At 44.0% G+C, this 27,985-nt stretch overlaps 1 protein-coding gene across 1 annotated transcript in view; it reads left to right on the plus strand.

The window, feature by feature from the left end:
- Positions 1 to 1,016: 1,016 nt before the first annotated feature.
- Positions 1,017 to 27,985, plus strand: part of LOC129703107 (uncharacterized) — a 37,901-nt gene continuing 10,932 nt past the window's right edge. The window contains exons 1-4 of the mRNA XM_055645305.1: positions 1,017 to 1,163; positions 1,748 to 1,978; positions 20,005 to 20,425; positions 26,831 to 26,929. Of these exons, the coding sequence (XP_055501280.1) occupies positions 1,017 to 1,163; positions 1,748 to 1,978; positions 20,005 to 20,425; positions 26,831 to 26,929 (898 nt within the window). The remainder of the gene's footprint in view (positions 1,164 to 1,747; positions 1,979 to 20,004; positions 20,426 to 26,830; positions 26,930 to 27,985) is intronic.

The following is a 27,985-nucleotide window of genomic DNA, read 5'->3' on the forward strand; positions in this document are numbered from 1 at the left end:
TAAAACCGAGATGAGGAGAACTTTTTTCACACAGAGAGTGGTGAATCTCTGGAACTCTCTGCCACAGAGGGTAGTTGAGGCCAGTTCATTGGCTATATTTAAGAGGGAGTTAGATGTGGCCCTTGTGGCCAAGGGGATCAGAGGGTATGGAGAAAAGGCAGGTACGGGATACTGAGTTGGATGATCAGCCATGATCATATTAAATGGCGGTGCAGGCTCGAAGGGCCGAATGGCCTACTCCTGCACCTAATTTCTATGTTTCTATGTTTCTATGATCCCCTTTCCTTCACCTGTATCCACCTATTGCTTCTCAGGCTTTGTTGTGGCCCCACCTCGCTTATCCAGCTTGTTTCCCCTTACTACAATCAGTTTGAAGAAGTGCCCCAACCCAAAACATCATCTGTCTATTCCCTCCACAGCTGCTAACTGACCCGCTAAGTTCCTCCAGCACTTTATGCTGTGCTCAAGATTCCAGCATCTGCAGTTTCTTGTAGCGATGTTACAAAACCTACCTTCAGCGGCGCTCCAGATCTGCCACTAGCTGTAAGTGCGACATGCGAGAAATTGAAGAAAAGACTAAATATTCTGTCCACACCCAAGGTCGCTCTTGCACTAAAGTATTGCACAACGATCAGTGAAAATTCCCAAACGTATAGTTAATCAAGCCTTAAAGAAAAAGCAAAACCAAATAGATTTAAAGGACAGAAAGATTCAGGAACTCAAAACCAATTACACGGGAAAACTTTTGCATGAGAGCTTGCTGAAACCAAGGCAGATTTTTTGAGACTTAAAAAAGCACACAGCCAATTGCTCAAGTTTCGTGGTAGTAAGAAAGAGAGGAAAACTGTTTCAATTCACCAGTACAGAAAAGTTCATGAAAAACTAAAGGACAGGGAAGATGATGTCAGACGCTCGAATTTGACAATCTTGTCCTCAAAGAAACAATCGAAACTCTGCAGGCTGCCAGTATTGTCAAGTCAAAGGTGGACCAGAAGACTTACTCCTCAACAACAAGGATGCATGTGTTTGACTGTATTGTAAACAAAACTGCCACAGCAAACATTCCAATCCTGATAAACCAGTTCTACAAGCAGAGTGGACTTAATCTGGATCATGTTCCTATTGCTGAATTGCAGACAGCAGAGATGATCCTAGCAACAAAGGTTTTGACTGGGTTTTCATGCAACCACCCAAGAAGAGACCCATATTAACAGTGTACACTTCACCACCACAAATAAATGTCTTTCTGCAGCAGTCGATGAATTGGCTGGTGGGACTGCTGAGGACTATGTGCAACATCTTTGCGAAACAGTTGACAATTTGTGTGAAACTCACTTATTTCAATGAGCAAGCAGATTTCCAGAGGAAAATTCTTGTTTGGGAAAGACTGTCTAGCAGTAAATGTCATACTGCAGGTCAACAAACTTTAGTACAAGAATGGAAAAGGGGACCCAAAAGGATTTGTTGCATTATTGGTTGAAAGGAACATCCCCCGAGGTGTCCTCCCACGGTACCGTGGCAACAGATTGCATATACTTTCCCATGCTACTTATGCGTGCTATTTTCGTGATATTTATTTTAGTTGTTTAGCTTTTAATATTTTACCTTGTATGTATCGTTAGCTTTCAGAAATGTTTGAATGGTGCACTGACTGGCAGACATTTTAAAATTTTGTTGTACATGGTTCATGTTATAATGACAATAAAGAAACTATTCTATTCTATTCTATTCTATTTTATTCTATTAGGGCAAGCTCATAGAACATTATGATGACTGTGTTGCCCCGCTGAATAGTGGAACATCCTGTGGGGGGTTGAGAAACGCCATCCTCCATGACTTCACCCAGGCTGAAGCAAAATTAGAACTTCAGATATTAGGCTTACTTGGCAAATATCTGACTGGGCCTTGGATAAAGCGCTTCCACACTTCAAGCCAGAATCAAATCAAGCATGTTGATGGCATCAAAGTGGTTAAAGAGGTGATTGCTGCTCTAAAGGAAGCCACAGAAAATCCAGAGAACTTGATATATTGGCAAGGGAAGGTTTCTTCGATGAGGAGGTGCATCTTGATGCCACAATGACAAAACTTCGGGAGCTACCAGTACATCCACAGTTCAGTTCAAAGGTGAGGAGCTGTCTTCAAGCTGTCATCACTGTGGGAGAGGCAATATAGTATATGCTTTGAACTTGATATAACTGAGAAACTGAAGGAGGAGACTGCATCAGCAAGATCACACAACATTGATGCGGAAGAGTTAATGGGGATATTTAGCTTATCGAAATGCCATCATGTGTTATTTGTCATGTAGGATGCGGGCCTGCAAGAATAGAACAGTCAATTACCTTGATAATCTCGGGGAGCAACGTATGGAGGAGGTGCTCTGTAAGGCAGTGACATGAGGGAGAGTACAGAGGAACAGACGGAAGAAAAAACAGAAGGAATTGAGAGCAGAAATCATCAAGTGACAGAAGGATAAGGAGCATGTTCGGGACACAAAAGAGAGGAAAAATCTAGGAACAAAATTGAAAGAGACGGATTTAAACAGCATTCGCAGAGATTATCCGAATTTGGACTACTCCAAATGTGATGATCTACAGAACATTCTTAATGGGAAAGTAGTGGGCGGAAAGGCATGTCATGCATGGTTTGAAGAGCAAATACTTGTAGTTTACAAGGCCAAAATTGAAAAGTTGAGGAAAAACAAGGTGTACAGAGTTGCTTATTGGTTACAATCTGAGGAGTATGATTATGCTACTGATTATGATATGCCAATGTACCAGCTAGCAGCTGATCTTCTCCATAAGGACTTGGTCTTTTGCTAGAAATTGTAATTTCTTTACCTATCTGTTACGGACTTACAGCAAATAATACAATACTATTAAAGTTCTGATCTTGAGAATATCACATTTTTGAATTTTCAAGGCAGTCTGGGTGTTTATTACTATTTCCGTCACAACGGTCAATTTTGTAATTAGCTACAATTGGGTAACTAATTATATGCTTTAATTTCACGTCATCCAAGTAAGATTTCATATTTGCTTCAGAATGCTTCAATCTATAATAACTGAAAATTTGATTCAGCTCTCTTAATTTTTAAGAAAGTTATGGGCTTTTGACTGTCCTCGATCACAGCTTTTTGTGTTAAGTCAATGGAAAAGCAATAGGGAACAAGATGCTAATTTACGAGTATGAAAATGACCATAACTTTTTTAATACTGAAGATATGAAAGTTAATTAGGTGAATTAGGTTTAATAACTTCTTTTTATGCTTTATCTGATGGGATAAATTACAGACTTGATTTTTAAAATCTCAAACATTTTTAACATTCCTATTTCTTGTGTCTTCAACATTCTGACTGCATGAACATGTTATTGATAGTTTCTTTTCCTGTGCAACTCTGAGTTTTAGCAAGACCTCTCTTGGTGCCCAACTATGATGCCAATCTCAATCTCTCCATGAACAAACCAAAAGCTCTCCTTTCCTCCATTTCTATTCTCTGGGTAAAGTGCTAGAACAAAGCATATTACACATTCTGACGACCACATGTATAATTATGACAATGAGGTTACTGCTCTCAGCAAAATTTGGTAGAGGAATTTCAAGTTTGCAGGAGAATATTTGTTTAAGTTCAATTAAACCTCTACAGGATTATAAAATGACTCAGATTTTGAAGGGTGGAGAAAAAAAATCGAGAAGACATGCCTTACATTTGAATTGACCGACAGATTTTCAACTGGGTTTTATAATTGGGAAGATTTGAATACAGCAACCTCTGTAGGAGATCAAGGACACTGCACAAATATGGCAGCAATGAATCAAAAAAAGACGCAAAATCCTGGAGTAACTCAATGGCAGATTTTTTTTTTTACATATAACTTTCAGGCAACATAATTACCTGGCAGAGGTCCAGCTAAAGGACACTATCAACCAACATGGTGCCAGAGTATAGCAACTCTTTGTCTGCTAGTCCCAGAGGATAATCTATCGTGATCCGATACAATTGTTTATAAATGACTCTTTTAAGCTTATTTTCTACCTATGGTATTTCCATTGGATTTGTTGTATTCATGTATAGCATTAACTGATTTCATTGGATAGCTGGCAAACTAAGCTGCCAGTTTAGTGTAGTTAAGAGATACATCGTGGAAACAGGACCTTTGGCCAACTGAGTCTGCACCGACCAGCGATCCCCGTACACTGTTTTTATGTTACCCCAGTTTTGCACTGCACTCTGGGGGCAATTTATAGAAGCCAATTAACCTACAAATCTGCATGTCTTAAAAATGTGGGAGTAACCGGAGCACCCAGAGAAAACCCACACAGTCACAGGGAGAATTTGCAAACTCTATGCAGTCAGCACTTGTAGACAGGATTGAACCAGGATTTCTTGGGCTGTGAGGCAGCAACTCACAGTGCCACTGTGTCACCCTACTGTACCTCGGTACACATGATAGTCATAAATCTAGACCTAAAACTAAACTTAACTTAATAGGATTTTCCAAATGTCCAAGAACCATTCCTAATGTTATCTATATTACTAAAAGTAAGATCTTGACCACTTACTGGTTATCTGTTCCATGATTTTGGAAAAAACGCTGTCACTTACGACTGTGATTTTTGGCCATCTTACTCTGAGTCCCCCTCCGCTGCGCAGGACAAGAGCATTTTTCAAATAAAAGAGTTATTAATGTTTTAAAAATGTTAAGATTCTCTCTGCTGCCCCTGCTGGTGGGAGGGACTATAAAACCCAGAAGTGTTGTGCCTCAGTCAGTCTCTGCAAGATGGGGGAAGTGAAAGGGTCATGTCTCTCAGTCTGAGCTGTGAATAAGACTGAACACATGTCTACTAAACTGTGAGTGTGGTCTTACTGACCTTGAGTGCCCTTAATGTGGTTTGAAAATGAAAATGTGGTTGGTTTGAAGTAAAAGCACTGCAAATGGTTGGTGGGGGTTGCGTTGAAGTAAAAGCACTGCAAATGGCTGACGGGGGTTTGGGTGGAAGCAAAAGCACTGCAAATGGCCGGCAGGGGTTTGGGTGGAAGCAAAAGCACTGCAAATGGCCAGCGGTCTAAACTTGACAACTTCCTGTTTACACTGTATATTGATTTTAGATAAAACGCTACCACTTACGGCTGTGATTGTTGGCCATCTTACTCAGTCTCCCTCTACTCATCAGGTGAAGAGGATTATTCCCATCAATTAAAAATAAAAATGTTATTTGTGTTTAAAAAATGTTGTGAAACTCTCTCCTGTCAATCACGCCATGAAGGCCACACATTTTCCGGTAGGAGGGGGGAGGGATTATAAAACCCGGAAGTGTGGGTGTGGCTCAGTCTCTGCATGATGGGGGAGGGAGAGGTCATGACTCTCTCTGAGCTGTGAATCAACTGAACACACTGAATGTCTACTGAACTGTGTGTGGTTTTTTTTGTGTGGTTTTATGGTGCTTTTATGGTGGTTTCACCCTGCTTGAAATGGTATGAAACTGTATTTGAATGTGATTGTCTTGCACCCTGCATGGAATGGTATGAAACTGTTTTTGAATCTGGTGACCTTGCACCCTGCTTGAAATGGTATGAAACTGCACTTGAATTTGGTGTGGTGGCCTTGCACCCTGCTTAAAGTGGTATGAAATTGCACTTGAGTTTGTGGACTTGCACCCTGCTTGAAATGGAATTTCAAGGAATAGCCATGAGTCAACTGCCAGCCCACCAGCCGTGAGTGAGCTGCCGGCACATCAGGCTTGAGGGACTGAGCTGCCACCCCAAGAATCCATTTGGCCCACAATGTCCATACTAGCCCTCTGGAGGCCAGTTCCATCGGCCAACAACACCCATACCAGCGTTCCAGAAAGCGCCCCCCCCCCCCCCCCGCCACTGGCCACCAATATTGGAATTGGTGGAGAGGTGGAATATTGTGTTGGGGGACCAGCCCTCCCGTGTGAACATGGGACCCAACGGGAGCCACTTAGTCTAGTAATGTAATAAAAGGTAAATGTAGATGCTGGTTTATACCAAAGATAAACACATCATTCTGGAGTAACTCTGTGGGTCAGGCAGCAACTCTGGAGAACATGGACAAGTGGCGTTTTGGTTCGGAACACTTCTTCAGATTCTTTATGTTGATGATTTTCCTGTGAGGACCATGATATAAAAGAATCATCAGCTCCCACTCATTTAGGGTCGAAAGAGGTTAACACCTCACAAATATAGATTAGTGGTTGAAAACCACCACATATGTCAACAAATGACCTTTGAGGAACTGACTGAATAAATGTGTTATGTTTTACAAACTACTACCATCTGGCAGACCTAAATGAGCAAAGGCTGGCATTCCAGGAATGTCATGCCTGATACACACATAGATGAGAAGCCAAAGACCCATTGTTTTCTGATTAATAGCCGAGAACAGCTCTGTGAAAATAGCTGGATTGAGGCAGTTGAGGAATATTTATAATTATCAGTTAAATCATATTTTCTTGTTTTTTAGTAAATTTAGTAAATTGTTCAAGCGCTTTTGATTGCAACATGCGCCTTAATTTAGTTCAACAAAGAAACTGACAAGTTACTAATGAACAAATTTAGTTTTAGTAAAATACTGAAGGAAGATTAAGCTGCGTCCCTGCTGCCTTTATTTTGAGCTGAAACCCCCGCATGCATTTGAGTTTTGCGAGTGAAAATGAAATACAGAATTCTAATTGATGTAAAACAGCACAAATGGATCAGTCCAATACTTTGTGAGAGAAAAAGGGAGTGTTTGTTGAGAGATGAATTGAAGCATTGCCGAGCAGACATTCACTGCAAGGTGTTGCAATTTGGAACGTCAAACCAGGGCAGAACCTTCAAAATGAATAGTAGGACCATAGGGGTGTTCTAGAGCAAAGAGATCTAGAAGTACAAGTAGATAGACACATAGTGCTGGAATAACTTCAAGTATATTCAAGACAGATAATTGAATGATATTCGGACAATCAAGTGATATGGGGGTCAGTGACTTTAGAGATGCAACACAGAAACAGGCCCTTCAGCCCATTGAGCACGCTGACCAGTGATCGCACATATAATAGTTCTATCCTATTTGACAATTTACAAAAAACAATTAACCTACAAGTCTGTGGAGTGTGGGAGGAAACTGTCTGTAGGAGGACTCCATACAGACAGTACCCGTAGTCAGATCGAACCTGGGTCTCTGGTGCTGTGAAGTAGCGACTCTACCGCTGCACCACTGTGCCGCCCATGTAAACCCTGTGACTATGAGGAGGGTTGCCAACTTTCTCACTCCCAAATGAAGGACAAAAGGTCAAAATAAGAGACAAATTCCTGACGGCAATTCGTTGACCGACTCGGCCGTGGCTGGGTGAATGATGAGTTGGATGTTGGACTGCACACAAAGTCCAGCCGGCAGACCAGCTGAGGAGTTTTGGCCGACGTCGTGCGGCCCGGGCCAAAACTCCTCAGCTGGCCCGCTGACTGGGCTTTGTGTTCTGCTGCACGCAAAGTCCGGCACCCCATCCAACTCATGAACCGACGATCGGCCATGAGAAGGAGGGGTGGTGGTGTCAGAGGTAAGCGAAGGTCCGAAGGTCGGACAGCTGGCCGGGCGGCCGACTGATGGGGCCACGGGCGAGGCGCTGCTGCTGCACTCTATGGGCTGCACTACGTCGGGACGGGTGAGGCGGGGCCGGACGCAGTGCTCCGACCCGACAGTCCCCTCGACCCAAGTAGTAGCAGTCAAATATGGGACAAGGGCGGCCCTGTATGGGACAAACCAATTTAGCCCACTATACGGGGTGTCTTGGCTAATACGGGACAGTTGGAGACCCCTCTGAAGTGAAAGATCCATCGTGGTCCCATCTACATAGGAACAATCTTCTACTTCTGTTGTTTATGTTCTTGTGCTCTCTTGACAAATTAATATAACTTGGACATCGCAGATTGGGAGAATGGGAGGGTAATTGGTCAATATTAATTGAAATGTTATTAGATTTACCATGCACATTCATAGAAACATAGAAACATAGAAATTAGGTGCAGGAGTAGGCTATTCGGCCCTTCGAGCCTGCACCGCCATTCAATATGATCATGGCTGATCATCCAACTCAGTAACCCGTACCTGCCTTCTCTCCATACCCTCTGATCCCCTTAGCCAAAAGGGCCACATCTAACTCCCTCTTAAATATAGCCAATGAACTGGCCTCAACTACCCTCTGTGGCAGAGAGTTCCAGAGATTCACCACTCTCTGTGTGAAAAAAGTTCTTCTCATCTCAGTTTTAAAGGATTCCCCCCTTATCCTTAAGCTGTGACCCCTTGTCCTGGACTTCATCAACATCGGGAACAATCTTCCTGCATCTAGCCATTCCAACCCCTTAAGAATTTTGTAAGTTTCTATAAGATCCCCTCTCAATCTCCTAAATTCTAGAGAGTATAAACCAAGTCTATCCAGTCTTTCTTCATAAGACAGTCCTGACATCCCAGGAATCAGTCTGGTGAACCTTCTCTGCACTCCCTCTATGGCAATAATGTCCTTCCTCAGATTTGGAGACCAAAACTGTACGCAATACTCCAGGTGTGGTCTCACCAAGACCCTGTACAACTGCAGTAGAACCTCCCTGCTCCTATACTCAAATCCTTTTGTTATGAAAGCCAACATACCATTCGCTTTCTTTACTGCCTGCTGCACCTACATGCCTACCTTCAATGACTGGTGTACCATGACACCCAGGTCTCGCTGCATCTCCCCCTTTCCCAATCGGCCACCATTTAGATAATAATCTGCTTTCCCGTTTTTGCCACCAAAATGGATAACCTCACATTTATCCACATTATACAGCATCTGCCAAACATTTGCCCACTCACCCAGCCTATCCAAGTCACCTTGCAGTCTCCTAGCATCCTCCTCACAGCTAACACTGCCCCCCCAGCTTAGTGTCATCCGCAAACTTGGAGATATTGCCTTCAATTCCCTCATGCAGATCATTAATATATATTGTAAATAGCTGGGGTCCCAGCACTGAGCCTTGCGGTACCCCACTAGTCACTGCCTGCCATTGTGAAAAGGACCCGTTTACTCCTACTCTTTGCTTCCTGTTTGCCAGACAGTTCTCTATCCACATCAATACTGAACCCCCAATGCCGTGTGCTTTAAGTTTGTATACTAATCTCTTATGTGGGACCTTGTCGAAAGCCTTCTGGAAGTCCAGATACACCACATCCACTGGTTCTCCCCTATCCACGCTACTAGTTACATCCTCGAAAAATTCTATAAGATTCGTCAGACATGATTTACCTTTCGTAAATCCATGCTGACTTTGTCCAATGATTTCACCACTTTCCAAATGTGCTGCTATCCCATTTTTAATAACTGACTGTAGCAGTTTCCCCACTACCGATGTTAGACTAACTGGTCTGTAATTCCCCGTTTTCTCTCTCCCTCCCTTCTTAAAAAGTGGGGTTACGTTTGCTACCCGCCAATCCTCTGGAACTACTCCAGAATCTAAAGAGTTTTGAAAGATTATTACTAATGCATCCACTATTTCTGGAGCTACTTCCTTAAGTACTCTGGGATGCAGCCTATCTGGCCCTGGGGATTTATTGGCCTTTAATCAATTCAATTTACCCAACACCACTTCCCGACTAACCTGGATTTCACTCAATTCCTCCAACTCCTTTGACCCGCGGTCCCCTGCTATTTCCGGCAGATTATTTATGTCTTCCTTTGTGAAGACGGAACCAAAGTAGTTATTCAATTGGTCCGCCGTATCCGTGTTCCCCATGATCAACTCACCTGTTTCTGACATTTGTTTTAGCTAATCTCTTTCTTTTCACATATCTATAAAAACTTTTGCAGTCAGTTTTTATGTTCCCTGCCAGTTTTCTTTCATAATCCATTTTTCCTTTCCTAATTAAGCCCTTCGTCCTCCTCTGCTGGTCTCTGAATTTCTCCCAGTCCTCCGGCATGCTGCTTTTTCTGGCTAATTTGTATGCATTATCCTTCGCTTTGATACTATCCCTGATTTCCCTTGTTATCCACGGATGCACTACCTTCCCTGATTTATTCTTTTGCCAAACTGGGATGAACAATTTTTGTAGGTCATCCATGCAGTCTTTAAATGTCTTCCATTGCATATCCACCGTCAACCGTTTTAGAATTAATTGCCAGTCAATCTTGGCCAATTCACGTCTCATACCCTCAAAGTTACCTTTCTTTAAGTTCAAAACCATTGTTTCTGAATTAACAATGTCACTCTCCATCCTAATGAAGAACTCAACCATATTATGGTCACTCTTGCCCAAGGGGCCACGCACAACAAGATTACTAACTAACCCATCCTCATTACTCAATACCCAGTCTAAAATAGCCTGCTCTCTCGTTGGTTCCTCTATATGTTGATTTAAATAACTATCCCGCATACATTCCAAGAAATCCTCTTCCTCACACCCCTGCCAATTTGATTCACCCAATCTATATGTAGATTGAAGTCACCCATTATAACTGCTTTGCCTTTGTCGCACGCATTTCTAATTTCCTGTTTGATACCATCTCCAACTTCACTACTACTGTTAGGTGGCCTGTACACAACACCCACCAGCGTTTTCTGCCCCTTAGTGTTTCGCAGCTCTACCCATACCGATTCCACATCCTCCAAACTAATGTCCTTCCTTTCCATTGCGTTAATCTCCTCTCTAATCAGCAACGCTACCCCACCTCTTTTTCCTTTCTCTCTATCCCTCCTGAATATTGAATATCCCTGGATGTTCAGCTCCCAGCCTTGGTCACCCTGGAGCCATGTCTCCGTGATCCCAACTATATCATAATCATTAATGGCTATCTGCACGTTCAACTCATCCACCTTATTACAAATACTCCTTGCATTGAGACACAAAGCCTTCAGGCTTGTTTTTACAACTCTCTTACCCCTTATACAATTATGTTGAGAAGTGGCCCTTTTTGATTTTTGCCCTTGTTTTGTCTGCCTGCCACTTTTACTTTTCACCTTGCTACATCTTTCTTCTACCCTCATTTTACACCCCCCCTGCCTCTCTGCTCTTGTACCCATCCCCCTGCCACATTAGTTTAAATCCTCCCCGACAGCACTAGCAAACACTCCCCCAAGGAGAGAACAACGACAAGATTGACAAGTTTTTAAAAAAAAAAATAGTTATAGTTCATTACCGTGTTCAAATGCATATTTAGACCACTGACGCATAGAATCAAACAGTAAGGAAATTCACAGAGCCAGAGTGCAGACACGGAAGGAGACAATTGACCCAGTTTAACTGAACTGAGTCGAGTGGGAGTAAGATCAAGAAAATTCAAAAAAGATCTAAACATAATTGAGACGATCTCTGTATGTATCATATACAGTGTTGGAAATTGGTACGCAGGGAGACGGCGTTCCTCTACTTTTCAGTTTCCAGTCTCCATGAGATGGAGAGTGTGGAGGAAAGTGGTGCTGTAAGGGCAGTCCTCGTCTTTCACCAGCTCATTGAACCTTTTCCTAATTCTATAATGACTGTCTAAGAACTTGGCCCTCATCAGACCTGGTGTCGCTCCGCCGTAAACGGAGTTCACCTCCTGGATGCTCAACTCGTAGACCACCCGCTCCTTCCTGAAGTGAATATCAAACAGCTGTAAACCGCTGGCGGGACAGTGGCGGAACACGAACTCCCAGTCAAAGTAGCGAACATGGTTGTTTACAACGTGGTATCTTGGCCCACGTGGCTCGAACTGGAAGTAGGTTTGAAAGGAGGTCTGAAAGTAGGTTTGAAACTTCTGGCAAGGTCTCAGTGAGGCGCAGTTGGAATCCGAACCCGTCCTTTGGATCTCTCTTGCTCTCTCACTCCCTCTCTCTCACCCTCTCGCCTCGGCATTCTCGGAATCATTTGGCGTTTTGTGGGGACGGCTGCAACTGCAGTTCCTTCCTGTTGGAGATCACAAGTAATCTCACCGACGAGAGTTCAGTTCCATCTGAAGGGTCTTCTCATCAGAGTCGCTGCCTGGCCCGCTGAGTTACTCCAGCTTTATGTCTAACTTCAATTTCTAGAGTTAAATAAAAAGCACAGAGTGATGGAGGAAGTCAGCGGGCTAGGCGGCATCTGTGGAGGGAATGGATTAGGCAGGGTCGACCTTAAGCCGATTGGGCCAATTGCTCCCAATTTTGCCCCGCGACTAAGGGGGCCCAGCACTAATGTAATCCAAAGATCCTCGAGCTCCGTTCTAAGATCCTTGGAGTAATCTACTTTCGGCTCGGGTAGATCTACCCCGGGTGGAGGGGGGAGAGAGGGGTTGAGAAAGAGTAGAGGGGTGGAGGGGGAAGAAAGAGATAGACGGGGAGGGGGGGGTGCGAGGGGAATGGAGAAGGGAGAGAGGGTGAGATGGGTCGTTCCCTTACAGTCCCGGGGCAACACTCGCGCCCCTCCAGTCGCTGTGCTTCACGCATACAGCCCCAGCTCCACCCCTCTCTCTCCCCGGGGAGATGTGGTGAACAATACAGGGAGGACCGGGCTGGTGGTTGAAGCAATGTTTACAAACCTCGGCCTCAGCTTACACCCGTTCGCCCGGACCCCGGCATCTGCTCCCGCTGCCGGCCCTCTCCCTCCCTTCTCTCCCTCCCTCCCCTCCCTTCCCTTCTTCCCTCCCTTCCATTCTTCCTCTCCTTCCCTCTCTCCTTCCTCTCTCTCTTTTCCCTTCTCTCCTTCCTCTCCTTCCTCTCTCTCTTTTCCCTTCTCCTCCTTCCCTCTCTCCCTTTTCCCTTCTCTCCTTCCTCCTTTCTCTCCTTCCTCTCTCTCTTTTCCCTTCTCTCCTTCCCTCTCCCTTCTTTCTTTACTTCCTCTCCATCCTCCCTTCTCTCCCTCCCTCCCTTCTCTCCTTCCCTCTCCCCCACACACACACACCACGCGCAGACAACTAACACACACACACACACACACCAGATTTAGGATGGGGTAGAAGCCCAAAGGGTAGGATGGGGCTGAAGCCCAAAATTTAATGCCTGGACTGGTTTTTCGCCAATAGTTATTGGTTTTCCAGGATCTAGTAAAAAAAAATCATTTCACAGTCACTAAAACAAGTGGTATTATAACTATGTACTTTTCAGAGGTGATCTACACATTTTGTTTGTTACTTGTAGGATTACATGTTTGCAATTTTATATTCAAATGTAGCTTAGATCTGTTTGGTCCATTAACACGCAGGCACTTTTTAAGCGCACATTTTGATTACTTTCCATTCTACCATAGAGATATAAAGTCTATAATAAACTTTATTTGTATTTCTATGATTCTACAGACCTTGGCTGGGAACCTGGGGCTCACCAAAATTGTTCCCAATTGGGTCCCGCACTTCCTAAAGCCGGCGATGAGATTAGTCGTTTCGGGCCAGGGTTCTTCTTCAATAGGAAGGAACTGCAGATCAAAGATACTAGAGCGGATGCTAGTATCTTTGCTACAGATCAAAGAGCTATAAGATCTTTGCTGCAGATCAAAGATCGTATAGCTCTGCTATAAGATCTTTGCTGCAGATCAGGCAGGATATTCTTCCGATTTAAATCGGAATTCAGATTTTATTGTTTTCCTATTTGTCAATGTTTTGTGCCCGATTATTTGGCAGCCAATCAACTGCTGTCTCTAAGGGGGTTGCGTCCAATCATCAACCAGCTTCCCTTAAAATTCCTGTCCAATCAACAAATCTGTCTCCTCCTGTCCATTCGGCTGCTGTCTCCCAGAACATTGTGTCCAATCACATAATGCGCTGGTCACTCAGTGGCCAATCGGACACAGTCTCCGAGGGGCCTTGTGATCAATCTTTGCTTGTGATCAATCACCGACCTGCTTCCCTCACCGAAGCAGACATGGCTGCAGCCAACACAGAGAGAGAGAGAGAGAAGCAAGAAAATAGCTATGACATACAATACACAATAAACTATATTATAAATACACAATAAACAAGTTATGCATTATTGTACTCTTACATAGGTATGACATTTTTTAAAAATGCCCCCCCCCCCCCCCCCAATCTCAGCCTCACTGGCTTGTAGTTCCCCCTAGTTCCTAAAACCCATTTCCATCACTGATCATATAACGAGTGGTTCGGGATCCTCGTGAGAAGGCGTTTCTGTCTAAATGTTTTTTAAAAAACGACTGCGTAAACATGTTGAAGGGCTGGGATTACTTTGCCAAATAGCCAAGGTAGCCGGTTGTAACTACCGCTGTCCACCAGCATTGTACGCGGCTCCCAAACGGCCGCAGGAAGGGACCGCGTATCCACTGGAGACCCTCGCGGACAGTGAAGTGTCCCTGGTTATATTGATCGACGTGAGGACCATTCAAAGAGTCTCCCACAAGATTTGCGCTGCTCCTGTTATTCCGTCGTAGAATCAGGCAGCACCATCCGTGAATTTCTATTGCTTAAGGGAATCTGGATAGTACTTATAGTGTCAGCGTCATACAGCATGGAAACTGGCCCTTCGGCGCAAGTGCCCACGCAGGCCAGCGTGTCCTATCTACACTAGCCCCACCTGCCCGCGTGGGATCCATAATCCTCTGAACCTGTCCTATATGTGTACCTGTCTAGATGTTTATTTAAAGTTGCGATAGTGCCTGCATTTAGTCCCTATCTAACTGAGAGCTCCAAGTAGAAACAGACTGAACTGCACATGCTAGAATCTTGAGCAAAGTTCAAAGTGCTGGAGGAACTCAGCGGGTCGGGCAGCATGTGTGGTGGGATTGGACAGGCGACGTATTAATAAATACTTTATTGATCCCCTCAGGGGAATTCAGATGTCCAGAAGCCCCCAACCAACAAACCCACACATTCAAAACGAACGCAGACAAAAAATACATGAAATACAATGTGGACACTACCTGAGAGCAATAAATGCTTAAAAAGATCAATAATTAACAATTAAAACATGCAAAAAGCATCACCCTACAGCCTAGCGGTCCGTATCATAACATCTAATGACTGCAGAGGTGAAGGATCTCCTGAACCGCTCCGGTCTACAGCGCAGGGAGACGAGCCGGTTGTTGTTCGGTTGCTCTTTTGACTTTCCGGAATTACATGGATGGGATGCCCGGGGCTTTCACCTGCACCTTGCGCCTCATACGTTTCGGGTCGGGACCCTTCTTCAGACCGGTCCTGTGATTCAATGATTCAGTCAGAAGAAGGGTCTCGACCTAAAACGGCGCCCGTCCATTCCCACCACAGATGCTGCCCGACCCGCTGAGTTCCTTCAACACTTCACAGATTGTTGTGTTGAGAAATCTCGCAAAGCCAACTTCCGATGTTCAAATTTATCTGCAGCGTTGGAGAGAGAAGGATGGAGTGCAGACAAACTGATAAAACTATCTTTTGGCATTTTTTTAAATCACCGTTTCTGTTTGACATTTTACAACAGATAATCTGATTATGTGCAATAATTCAATCGCCAATTATAGTGAACTACCTGATACCGAATCCAAGGCGCTCCTTTACACACCTGTGTTCGTCTGCTCAAAACCGGCAAGATCTTTCTCCATCAAAATCCATTTATAGCTGATCCCGGTGTTAAATGTGAACACAGCAAAAGCGTGAGTTTTGCGATATTTATCCGCGATTGTTACATCGAAAACATTGATTTATGCTTAATTATAATTATGCTTTCACATAGGGGATTGAAATCAGCTGAACATATAAAGTTTAGCTTTAATGAATCCCATTCATCATGAATTAATCAGTTAAAAAAAACCACACCAGATATTACTTAGAAGATGTGACATAAAATACTGAACCTGTTGTGTTAGTCAGTACATTCCCGTGGTATGTCCCCCCCTCTCCCCTACATTTGATTGGACCCGTGGCATTTCTTCACTTCCTTTTGACCACAATAATTCCCCTTCTGGTCAAGAGTGTTTAATTAGCATGTGTACCGTCAACCGAGCAATGAAATTCTTACTGCAGCTTCATGATAGGATATATCGTGGACCATTTGTATTTCCTTGTTTCCCATTAACACCGGTTCTCCTTATTATTTCCCTATGTAAAACACAAAGTAACCCAGCAGGTCGCCCGTCGGAGAGCATCTGTGGAAGGGTCTGAAGAAGGGTCCTGGCCGGAAACGTCGCCTATCCCTTTCCCCCCACAGCTGCTGCCTGGCCCGCTGAGTTCTTCCAGCACTTTGGGGTTTTACTTGAGATTGCAGCACCTGCAGTTCCTTGTGTCTCCTTATTATTCGCCTATTGAATTCCAACTGGTAACAGGATCAATGTAATGACAAGGAACTACACATGTGAAACGTTTAAGAAGGAATTGCAGATGCTGGAAAATCGAAGGTACACAGAAATGCTGGAGAAAATCAGCGGGTGCAGCAACATCTATGGAGCGAAGGAAATAGGCAACGTTTCGGGCCAAATTCGGATTCGTCCCGAAACGTTGCCTATTTCCATCGCTCCATAGATGCTGCTGCACCCGCTGAGTTTCTCCAGCATTTTTGTGTACCTGCAGATGTGAAACGTCGCCTAGCCATGTTCTCCAGAGACGCTGCCTGTCCCGCTGAGTTACTCCAGAACTTAGCGTATTTCTTTGGTAACAGGATCGAGTGCGTTGATCATATTAAAGATGCTGACGAGAGTTTGAGTGAAGTGTAGAACTTACTACTGTCGGATGCTGGTTTACACCGAAAATAGACAAAAAAATGCCGGAGTAACTCAGCGGGTCAGGCAGCATCTCTGGAGAAAAGGAATAGGTGACGTTTCGGGTTGAGACCCTTCTTCAGACTGAGAGGTATAGAGGGTGATGTAGAGAGACATAGAACAAATGAATGAAAGATATGCAAAAAGTAACGATGATAAAGGAAACAGGCCATTGTTAGCTGTCCTTTCTTTGGTAACTGGATCGAGTGGATTAATCATCTTAATCCACTCGATCCACTAACATCACATCTTAATCCACTAACATCATTGTTGTTTGGCCTCACAGTTTGTACAGTATTGCTTCTTCTCTTTCGGATGCGGCAAGTCAACCGACTTCAGCTCACTAATATACCTCCATCTTTGCATCCTCTTCATAGTTCATCGCTCTACACGCTGCCCCCATCTTGTATATTCACGGTGTATTTAAAGCTTGTTCGGTAAACCATGCGTTGCTCTTTGCTCAATTGCCCACACGAGAAAATATAGCTTCAACAGCTCCGGCGGTCACTGGTGTGGCTTTCTGCTCATTCATCTGCAATGGCTATAAATGTTAGTATATCGTGAATTAGCTAGGGAATTTTTAGACCTGAGTAATTTCGGCTACTTATAAACGGGTCCGCTAATTTCACGCACTGGTTGCGGTTTTCCATGCAATGGGTCCTTACTTCCATAATTACCTACTAATTGTGAGACAGCAGAAGCAGCCAGTCAAATGCACGAACTTATTAAGAAATAAAGAAGCTAATTTTCGCCGAGGCATCTACTAGGCTGAGCTCCATCACGGTAGCGTTCCGTTCAGCACATTGCCTTCATCAGACAGAATATTGAATATCCATGTTTGGAGGTCATTACAGTTGTACAATACCTTGGTGAGGCCACGTTTAGAGTGTTGTGTTCAGTTTTGGTTATCGTCTTATAGGAAAGATGTTGTCAAGCTGGAAATCTGCAGAGAGATTTACGAGGATGGTGCCTGGAGTCGAAGGTCTGAACTATAGGGAGAGGTTGAGCAAGCTCAGACTCTATTCCCTGGAGAACAGGAGGATGAGGGGTGATATTAAAGAGGCGTACAAGATCGGGTAAATGCAGTCTTTTGCCTTGAGTTGGGGATAGGAGAACTAAAGGACATGGGTTTAAGGTGGGTTTAAGGTGAGCGGGAAAGGGGGAGGGAGATTTAATAGGAATCTGAGGGGTAAGTATTTTACACAAAGGGTGGTGGGTGTATGGAACAAGCTGCTAGAGGAGGTAGTTGAGGCAGGTATTATCAGAACGCGTAAAATGCATTTGCACAGATACATGGATAGGATAGGTTTAGACGGTTTGGGGCCAAACACGGCTAGGTGGGACTAAGGTAGATGGGACATGGTGGTCGGCGTGGACAAGTTGGGAGAAGGGTCTGTGTCCATGCTGTATGACTATGACTCTACTGGAAATGCTCAGTAAGTGGTGCAGCAGCAATGGGGAGAGGAACAGGCATGAGGTTTCACGTCGATTGTCCTACTGCATCTGCAAGGGTCTGAGGAAAAGTCATCAATCTGCAACGCCAGTCCTCTTTCTACCTCCACAGAGGCTGCCTGCTTACGATTTACAATTGTGTTTTTATCCCAGCTTTGCATAATCTCATTCCTGACAGCTCGCTTAACCAAATTAAAAGCAAACATTCAAATTAATTCCTGATCATTTTCGGAAATGTCTCCCAAGTTTATCCTCTTTTTCCCGAATCTGAAGAAGGGTCCCCCGACCGAAACCTCGCCAATGCATTCCCCCCACAGATGCTGCCTCCCCCGCTGAGTTCCTCCAACACTTTGAGTTTTGCTCAAGATTCCAGCATCTCCAGCATCTGCAGTTTGTGTCTACATTTCCTCTCAGAGCCAGGTCGGATCACATTCTGTAGTCTTATTAAGAAACAGAAATTGGTCCCACGGTTAATTATTGTAATTACATTCTTAAGGAGAACTTACATTGGTGATGGGTATGAGGTATTTTGGGCGGGTCTCATGCTGGATATAAGGAAAACAAGGCAGAGTTCACTCACACAGGGAGCATTTAAACTAATTAAATTATTTATTCGCTGATTAAATAAAATATTATTGGTCAGAAAATCGACGAAGGGTCTTCGACCGAAAACGTTAACTGCTTCACTCCCCGTTGAAGGTGTCTGATTGTTTCTAAGTGTAATGATTTTATTCTAGATCAGAACTGTACAAATGAATAAAAACAATGCAACAACGCGTTGGCAAAAACGATCAAAAGTTCATAAATTCATAAAGTTATAGAAGCAGAATTAGACCGTTGGCCCATCGAGTCTACTCTGCCATTCAATCGTGGCTGATCTATCTTTCCCTCTCAAATCCATTCTCCTGCCCTCTCCCCATAACACCCGATACCCGTTCTAATCAAATTTAGTCCTGATTTTGAATAAATCCTTGTATTAATTTTTGATTATACGAATTCGATTAGAGTTGCACTTGTTTTAACGAAATCACTGATTACAATTTCCAACGTGAGGATGTAATAACTGAGCTGTATCTTTGAGAACTCACCAGCCCCGCTTATAGCCCCAAAAAGCACAGTGCTGGAGTAACTGAGTGGAGCAGACAGCATCGCTGGAGAACATCGCTGCATTGCATTTTGCTCTTTTTGCCCGGCAAAGTTACTCCAGCACTAGTGTTTTTTTTTGTTCAAGATTCCAGCATCTACTGTTCCTTGTGACTACTTTTGGCCCAGATGCAGGAGGGGCGGATTTTGAGATCTGAGGAAAGGTGCCGACAAGAAACACCACATGTCCATATTTTCCAGAGATGCCCCTGACCCACTCAGTTACTCCTGATCCAGTTAATGTGTGTGGGGTTTTTTTGCAACGGATTCCAGCATCTGTAGTTCCTTTCCTTGTGTCTACTTCAGGTCCAGATACGGAAGGGTGAATTTTGAGATCATGTCAGACTGCATTATGGCTCTGTTGCAATCATTAACTTAAATACCACACCACCGCCACACAAGCATTAGTTTCCAGTGCAAGTTAAACGCGTTGTGTGCCTTTGGCATTCCCGCTAGAGCAGTTTGGACATTGCCTCGGTTGGTGTTCCCTGAATATTGTGACCCGCTTGCCTTAAATTCAATCGCTGATTGAACTTGAAACGTCTCCTATCGCAGGCTGACATTTCAGTTCCGTGACTCGCCCCATTCGTTCCTCTAACCGCCACCTACCTGAGCACAGGCGAGAATCACTCACGGTCGATGCAGCAATACCGGATGGGCAGAGAAGGTGTGGGCCTCGATCAACGATGAACTGCCTGGGAAAGTGCGTGCTGGCGGTACTCCGCGGCTGCTTGATGCTAGGTAACCTCTAACGGGTCACTTTTGGTTATTCAGACTCTTGCTCCGGGGCTCAATCTTAACCCTGTGACCGGATCTCTTTTATTTTCAGCTGTATTGCGAGCGGCAGCAACTGAGACTGTAAACGGCACGGTGGATGGGACTGTCTACCTTACTGGACCGGCCACCGGCGTCCGGGGTCAGGTACAGTCAGTGGAATGGAAGTATTCGCACGGCTCCACCTCGCGTTATGTCGGCAAGTTGATTTGGGACGCGAGCATCTCCAGCTCCTTCCCCCTCTACTACTCGGACAGGGCTCACTTGTACCCGAACGGCTCCCTCGCTCTCAACCATCTGCAGGTGAACGACTCGGGCGCGTATTCCTGCATTGTTACGGGCCAGGATGGGGACGAGTTCACCCACATCATCATAGTGAACGTGTTCGGTGAGTGTGTCGCTGCCGTCCGTTTCTACCTAACCTGTCAGGGTCTCGACCCGAAACGTCAGCCATTTCTTCTCTCCAGAGATGCTGCCCGTCCCGCGAAGTTACTCCGGCATTTTGTGTCTTTCTTCGATTTAAACCAACATCTGCAGTTCTTTCCTACACTGTCGAGGGCTGTTCAAGTCATTTGATAGTTCGGAAATTCTTGACTTTAGTTCACGTCATAGGAACATAATTATCTCAGCACATGAAGTCACAGAGTGATACAGCGTGGAAACAGGCATTTCGTCCCAACTTGCCTACACATGCCAACATGTCCCAGCTACCCTCGTCCCACCTGCCTGCTTTTGGCCCATATATCTGCAAACCTGTCCTATCCATGTACCAGTCTAACGGTTTCTTAAACCTGCCTCACCTACCTCCTCTGGCAGCTTGTTCCATACACCCACTACCTTTTATGTGAAAAAGCTACCCCTCAGATTCCTATTAAATGTTTTCCCTTTAACCTTAAACCTATGTCCTCTGGTCCTCGATTCACCTACTCTGGGGAAGAGACTGTGCATCTACTCGATCTATTCCTCTCTACTCCGCCATTCAACCATGGCTGATCTATCGTTCCCTCTCAACCCCATTCTCCTGCCTTCTTCCCATAATCTTTGATACCCTTGCTAATCAATAACCTATCAATCTCTACTTTTGAAATAACCAGTGGACTAATGTAGATGGGACATGCTGGTCAGTGAGGCCAAGTTGGGCTGAAGGGCTCATTTGTTTCATTGCTGTATGACCCTATGACTATTACTTGGCCTCCACAGCCGTCAGTGCCAATTAATTCCACAGATTGTCCACCCTCTGACTAAAGACTATTGGGAAAACAAACTACTAAAGCAAGAAATGCTGAAGACATATGTGCACAAGGAACTGGGGATGCTAGTTTACAAAAATGATAGAAAGTTCTAAAGAAGAGATCCGACCTGAAGCATCACCTATCCACACCGTCCAGAGATGCTGCTTGACCCGCTGAGTTACTCCAGCACTTTCTGTATTTTTTTATACTGAAGACTCAGCCTGTCCATCAGCATTTGTGAAGAGGGAGAAAAACAGAATTTATTGTTTCAAACATGGTCTTCCAGTAGAACTGGAGGGCCGAGATGGCCTGTAGGGCCGAGATGGCCTGTTTCCGTGCTGTAATTGTTATATGGTTATATGGTTTAACTGTGAGGAAAAAACAGCTCTCCACAGGTTTTAGGGTCCAACGGTCAGTGGGGTGGGAGGGCAGATCAAAGGAGAAGGTTTAGTTTGGAGATACAGCATGGAAAAAGGGCCCACCGACCCCACACAGGCCATCAACCACCCCTACACACTGGGGGCAATTCGCAGAGCATAAGTAACCTACAAACACACACACCTTCTCTGGTGCTGTGAAGCAGCAGGCTCTACCATGCAACCTTGCGATAAAGAAGAGACCACGAGACACAGAATGACACAAGTAGTTGTGGTGTTGCTTAAACAAAACTGAAGTGTATGTGAAAATGCCCACCTCCAGATTCAAGGACAGTTTCTTCCCAGCAGTTATCAGGCAACTGAACCTTCCATATGAACAACTAGAGTGGTCCTGAGGTGCTCACTACCGCGTAGGAGACCCTTGGACTATCTTTATTTGGACTTTACTGGACTAAATCTTGGGGGTGGAAGATTGCAACCTTCACATGGTCCATCCTGTTTCGACTAATGCAATCAACTTGACGTGCACAAACGGAAGATCAAATAGAACAAGTTGTCCACCAACTTTAGGCTGTGCACGCCACACGAAAGAAGAAGAAGAAGAAGACTAAATCTTGCACTAAAGATTATTTCCTTGATCATGTATCTGCACACTGTGGACGGTAATCATGTACAGTCTTTCAGCTGACTGGGCCTGAGAGTTATGCAGAGTAAATGACTCTCAACTGAAATGATCAGAATAGAGTAGGGAGAATGTGAGAAGCAAGGCCAGAATGTCAGATTACCAGTGTTGTGATATTAAGGTTTGCTGGAAAAAATCTGTAAGAAGTTAATAAGGTTCAGTAAAGTAACACTGTATAGGGCAGCAGCTGGTAAAGCTACTGCTTCACAGCGCCAGAGGCCCTGGTTCGATCCTGATCTTGGGTGTGGTCTGTGCAGAGTTTGCACGTTCTCCCTGTGACCATGTGGGTTTACTCCGGGTGTTCCGGTTTCCTCCCAGATCCCAAAGATATGTGGGTTTGTAGGTTAATTGCCCCCCCATAAATAGTGCCGAGTGTGCAAGGAGTGTATGAGAAGGTGGGCATGATGTGAACAGATTGTCAGCATGGACTCGGTGGGCCAAAGGGCCTCTTTCCACTCTGAATTTCGAAACTAATGTAAACAGGTAAAGAATAGGGGCAAGCAGGTGGCACGTGAATGTGTAGGGCAAGGCTGTGCACTTTGGTGAACAATGTCTTCAACAATGAGAGATTGACAACTGTTGGTATATTGTGGGATGTTGGCATGCTGACTTATGAGACACAGAGAGAAACCCCACAGTACAGATATTACTTGGTATGTTGACATTTCTTGTTGGGGATTGCAGTATAAAAGTGTGAAAGTTGTGCTGCAGTTGTACATGACCTTGGTGAGACTGCATCTGGTGAACCAGCAGCTTTTTGAGTCCACAGCTAAGAAAGGACACGATTGCCTTAAAATTAGAGCAGCACAAGGTTGATTCCTGGGATGAGTGGTTTGTCCCAATAGAAGATGCTGATTTGGATATAAGAGTACTGGAGAAGCTCAGCAGCTCAGGCAGCATATTAGGAGAACATGAAAAGGTGATGTTTCAAGTCAGGACCCTTCTTTCCAGCTAATCAGGTGGCATCTCAGGAGAAGAATCCTGACCCCAAATGGGATTTTATTTATTCTGTGCATATGCAGGTTAGAGTTAACTACTCCTTGGAGCAGGACAGAAATATTTACAGGACTTTTATTAATTGACTTTTATACACCTACACGTCTGAACACAAGCTGGTGCTTCCATCAGAGAGTCATAGAGAGTCAGAGAGTCTTACAGCACAGAAACAGACCCTTTGTCCCAACGTCCATGCCGATCAAGATGCCGCGTTTATGCTCGCCCCACCTGCCCACCTTTGCCCCATATCCCTCTAAACCGTTCCTACCCATTCACCTGTCCAAAAATTGGAATGTTGTGATAGTTCGTGCCTCCACTACCTCCTCTGGCAACTCGTTCCATGTACCCACCAGCCCCTGAGGAGGAAAATTTGCTACTCAGGTTCCTAGTAAATCTTTCCCCTCTCACATTGACAATGATGGGATCGGTCAAAGCCAGCATGGATATATGAAGGGGAAATCATGCTTGACTAATCTTTTGGAATTTTTTGACGAAGTAACAAGTAGAATGGATAAGGGAGAGCCAGTGGATGTGGTATATCTGGACTTTTGACAAGGTCCCACACAACAGATTTTTTGTGCAAAATTAGAGCATATGGTTTTGGGGGTAGGGTATTGACAGACAGAGAACAGGTTGGCAGACAGGAAGCAAAGAGTAGGAATTAACGGGTCATTTTCAGAATGGCAGGCAGTGACTAATGGGGTGCCGCAAGGCACGGTGCTGGGACCACAGTTGTTTACAATATATATTAACGATTTAGACAAGGGAATTAAATGTAACATCTCTGAGTTTGCGGATGACACAAAGCTGGGTGGCAGTGTGAGCTGCGAGGAGGATGCTATGAGGCTGCAGGGTGACCTAGATAGGTTGGGCGAGTGGGCAGAAGCAGTATAATGTGGATAAATGTGAGGTTATAATGTGGATAAATGTGGTTGCAAGAACAGGAAGGCAGATGGTCTGAATGGTGTCAGATTAGGAGAAGGGGAGGTGCAACGAGACCTGGGTGTGCTTGTATATCAGTCACTGAAAGTAAGCATGCAGGTGAAGCAAGTAGTGAAGAAAGTTAATGGCATTTTGGCCTTCATTGCAGGAGGATTTGAGTTTAGGTGCAAGGAGGTCTTACTGCAGTTGTACAGGGCCGTTGTGCAGTGAGACCGCAACTGAAGTATTGTGTGCAATTTTGGTATCTTAATTTGAGGAAGGACATTTTAGTTATTGAGGAAGTGCAGCATACGTTCACAAGGTTAATTCCCAGGATGACTTGACTGTCATATGATGAATGAAAGGAGCAACTGGAATTTAGAAGGATGAGAGGATATCTTATAGAAACATATAAAATTCTTAGAAGATTGGAAAAGGTAGATGCAGGAAAAATGTTCCCGATGTTGGGGGAGTCCAGAACCAGGGGTCACAGTTTAAGAATAAGGGGTAGGCAGTGGAGGCCAATTGACTGGATGTTTTCAAGAACGAGTTAGATTTAGCTCTTGGGGCTAAGGGAATCAAGGGATATGGGGGAAAAGCCGGAACGGGGTACTGATTTTGGATGATCAGACATGATCATATTGAATGGCAATGCTGGCTCGAAGGGCCGAATGGCCTAGTCCTGCACCTATTTTCTATGTTTCACCTTAAACCTACATCCTCTGGTTCTTGATTCCCCAACTCAGGGTAAAGTGAGCATTCATAAAAGATTCTGTGCACGTATATCGTGTTAATTTGTCTGATCTGAAATTTTGTACTTTAATTTTTTTTTCCTCAATATTTGTATTGGTATTTCATTTCCTCATCACAAAGTAATGTAGTTGTGGAATTTTTTTTTTTGGCCCTAGTGAAATGAATTTGCAAGAATGATATTCAATGTTCCATTTTTACAATCCATTTTTAAAGGTTAAAGTGGGTTTCTTAATTACTGTAAAAGGTCATTGCTTATTGCAGAGATAAAAATGATCTGCTTCAAGCTGTGGAAACAGATTTTAGTTTAGATTAGTTTAGAGATATAGCATGGAAACAGGCCTTTCGGCCCACTGAGTCAGTGCCGACCATCGATCCACATACACGAGCGCTGTCGTACACACTAGGGTCAATTTACAATCCTTATCAAAGCAAATTTATCTACAAACCTGTACATCCTTGGGGTGTGGGAGGAAACCAGAGCACTTGGAGCAAACCCACACGGTCACGTGGAGAACGTACAAATTCCGCACAGACAGCACACGTAGTCAGGAACTCTACCCCTGCGCCTCATGTAAAGTTGATTATACTATTCAGATTTATTACTTTAATGCAACAAAGTAATGCAGTGGTTTGTTCTGGGGTGAGTGAGCCTGCGCTAGATACACCAACCCCGACAAACATGACCCCCAGGGTTGGTTACAAATTGCAACCGTCCCCTAATCTCAGGATGATCTGCAGCTACTCAGACTCACCGCCTGGTCCTGAGAGGTCAGATGGGCTGCCAGCATGTTCCAGCTCTTGTGTGTTACAAAGGAACAGCATGGTTATTGGTGAGTGCTAATCTAAGGATATGACATATCTCCATCATTTATTGTATGAAACACCAGCCAGGGTTAAACACAATCCAAAACATACATGGTCTATTTGACTGGCCCTGCTCAACGAGTAAATCTTCTGGAGGCTTAATCATTCTGTGGATCAACTGCTGCAATCATGTGCATAAGTTATATGAGCAGAATCAGGCCATTCGGCCCATCAAGTCTTAAACTGGCAGCTGAGAGCACACACCAAAAAAGCTTTCCAATTCACTGATTCAATATAACCATATAACCATATAATCATATAACAATTACAGCACGGAAACAGGCCATCTCGGCCCTATAAGTCCGTGCCGAACAATTATTTTCCCTTAGCCCCACCTGCCTGCACTCATACCATAACCCTCCATTCCCTTCTCATCATATGCCTATCCAATTTAATTTTAAATTATACCATCGAACCTGCCTCCACCACTTCCACTGGAAGCTCATTCCACACCGCTACCACTCTCTGAGTAAAGAAGTTCCCCCTCATGTTACCCCTAAACTTCTGTCCCTTAATTCTGAAGTCATGTCCTCTTGTTTGAATCTTCCCTATTCTCAAAGGGAAAAGCTTGTCCACATCAACTCTGTCTATCCCTCTCATCATTTTAAAGACCTCTATCAAGTCCCCCCTTATCCTTCTGCGCGCCAGAGAATAAAGACCTAACTTCATTGTCACATGTACTTAGGTACAGTGAAATTCTTTGTTTTTCCATACAATACACAAAGTACACAAATAGTTGCCATGTTTCTGGCACCAACCAAGTTACAAAAATATCTCGTACCTCAGTACACATGACAATAAACTAACCTAAACTACACAGACTAAAGTAATCTAGAATCTAAATTGAAACCAACTTAAACTGAACTAAACTAAACTAAACTGTCTTCCACAAATGACCATGTCCAAATTCACAAAAACGTACATTAATAACGAGGTGCCTATCCATGTTTCTCATTAATTTTTCAAAGGAAATTTTGCTTTTGGGGGAAATGAGACAGAAGATAATGAAAGGAAAGCAAAACCAGACTTTAACCTAAGCAACCACAACAAAAGTAATGGGAGCAATGGTAAGAAAGAGGTTTGATCAACTAATTGCATATTTTTCTGTAATTTTCCATATACCATGTTTAGCAAATTAACTTTCAGATATTACTTAGATATTTATTATAAAATAAAATATTATATTTCTCTCACTTAATATTCTGTCTGACTACTATCAAAAGCTAACTCCAACCAAAGTAATTCTGTAGCCTCTCTTTTATCAGTTCTCTCTAATGTTCTCTGTTGAGTTATAGTATTAAGAGCAAGTTACAATCTTTTCATCAAACCGATTGAAATTTATTTGCAATCTCTTAGATGATAAAGGTGGAGTCTAAAATGGTGAGCAGTTATTGTTTTTAGTTTAGTTTAGTTTAGTTTAGTTTAGTTTAGAAATACAGTGTGGAAAGAGGCCCTTTGACTCACCGATGCCAAGCCAACCAGCGATCACCCATACACTGGTTCTATCCTATACAATATACAGGGACAATATACAGAAGCCAATTAACCTACAAACCTGCACCTCTTTGGAATATGGGAGGAAACCCATGCGGTCACAGGGTGGGTGGACAAATTCCATACAGATTCACTAGGGACGTTTTTTCTAAGCTCCCTTTAAATTAACTGGGAACTAATTTCTCACAATCCCTTTGAATATATTGGACCCCTCTTTCATGAGCTCCCTTTAAACTCTCGCCTGCCTTGTTTCACACATTCCCTTGAAACTCAGTGAGTTCACTGAACATAGAAACATAGAAAATAGGTGCAGGAGTAGGCCATTCGGCCCTTCGAGCCTGCACCACCATTCAATATGATCATGGCTGATCATCCAACTCAGTATCCTGTTCCTGCCTTCTCTCCATACCCCCTGATCCCTTTAGCCACAAGGGCCACATCTAACTCCCTCTTAAATATAGCCAATGAACTGGCCTCAACTACCTTCTGCAGCAGAGAATTCCAGAGATTCACTACTCTCTGTGTGAAAAAAGTTTTCCTCATCTCGGTCCTAAAAGATTTCCCCCTTATCCTTAAACTATGACCCCTTGTTTATTGTCCTCCTTTGTAACAACTAACAAAAGTGAATT

The sequence above is a fragment of the Leucoraja erinacea genome, chromosome 13, assembly GCF_028641065.1.
Source record: "Leucoraja erinacea ecotype New England chromosome 13, Leri_hhj_1, whole genome shotgun sequence".
Lineage (NCBI taxonomy): Eukaryota > Metazoa > Chordata > Chondrichthyes > Rajiformes > Rajidae > Leucoraja > Leucoraja erinaceus.